At 51.3% G+C, this 597-nt stretch overlaps 1 protein-coding gene across 1 annotated transcript in view; it reads left to right on the top strand.

The window, feature by feature from the left end:
• OTOF (otoferlin) overlaps window positions 1-597 on the top strand; it is a 187,330-nt gene that overhangs the window by 148,184 nt on the left and 38,549 nt on the right. Inside the window, exon 18 of the mRNA XM_069071807.1 lies at window positions 334-511. Coding sequence (XP_068927908.1) covers window positions 334-511 — 178 coding nt within the window. The remainder of the gene's footprint in view (window positions 1-333; window positions 512-597) is intronic.

The raw sequence follows: 597 nt of genomic DNA, 5'->3' as shown, positions 1-597 counted from the left end.
TCTCTCTCTCTCTCTCTCTCTGTCTCTCTCTCTCTCTCTGTCTCTCTGTCTCTCTGTCTCTCTGTCTCTCTCTCTCTCTCTCTCTCTCTCTCTCTCTCTCTCTCTCTCTCTCTCTCTCTCTCTCTCTCTCTCTCTCTCTCTCTCTCTCTCTCTCTCTCTCTCTCTCTCTCTCTCTGTCTCTCTCTCTCTCTTTCTCTCTCCTCCCAAGTCCCAAACTGTGGGAGGGTGGGAGCCTTGGTCTGGAGTGATGATAGCCATCTGTGGAACAAATTCAGTACCTTCTCTTCCCCTTGCATGAAGGAAACAATCACAGTGTCCTCATTCTGCTCCCAGGGAACTATGGCAACCAGGTAGATGGGATGTCTCGACCACAACGTCCAAGAAAGAAGGAGAGTGGGGATGAGGAAGAAGTGGACCTGATCCCGAACTCCAGTGATGATGAAGGAGACGAGGGTGGAGATCTGGTGTCTGTCTCCTCCTCACCTCCAATGCGGCCCCAAATCACAGACAGGTAAGGCCTGGAACAGGAGGTTAGAAAGGAGAAGAGATTAGCAGGGGGCTAAATGTTAGTGGTGGGAGAGAACACTGAGCACAGAC

The sequence above is a fragment of the Petaurus breviceps genome, unplaced genomic scaffold (genome assembly GCF_028583685.1).
Source record: "Petaurus breviceps papuanus isolate PSGF00001 unplaced genomic scaffold, PetGlider_PUasm1.0 90845, whole genome shotgun sequence".
NCBI classification, from domain to species: Eukaryota; Metazoa; Chordata; class Mammalia; order Diprotodontia; family Petauridae; genus Petaurus; species Petaurus breviceps.
This window is presented reverse-complemented; position numbering and strand designations above follow the sequence as displayed.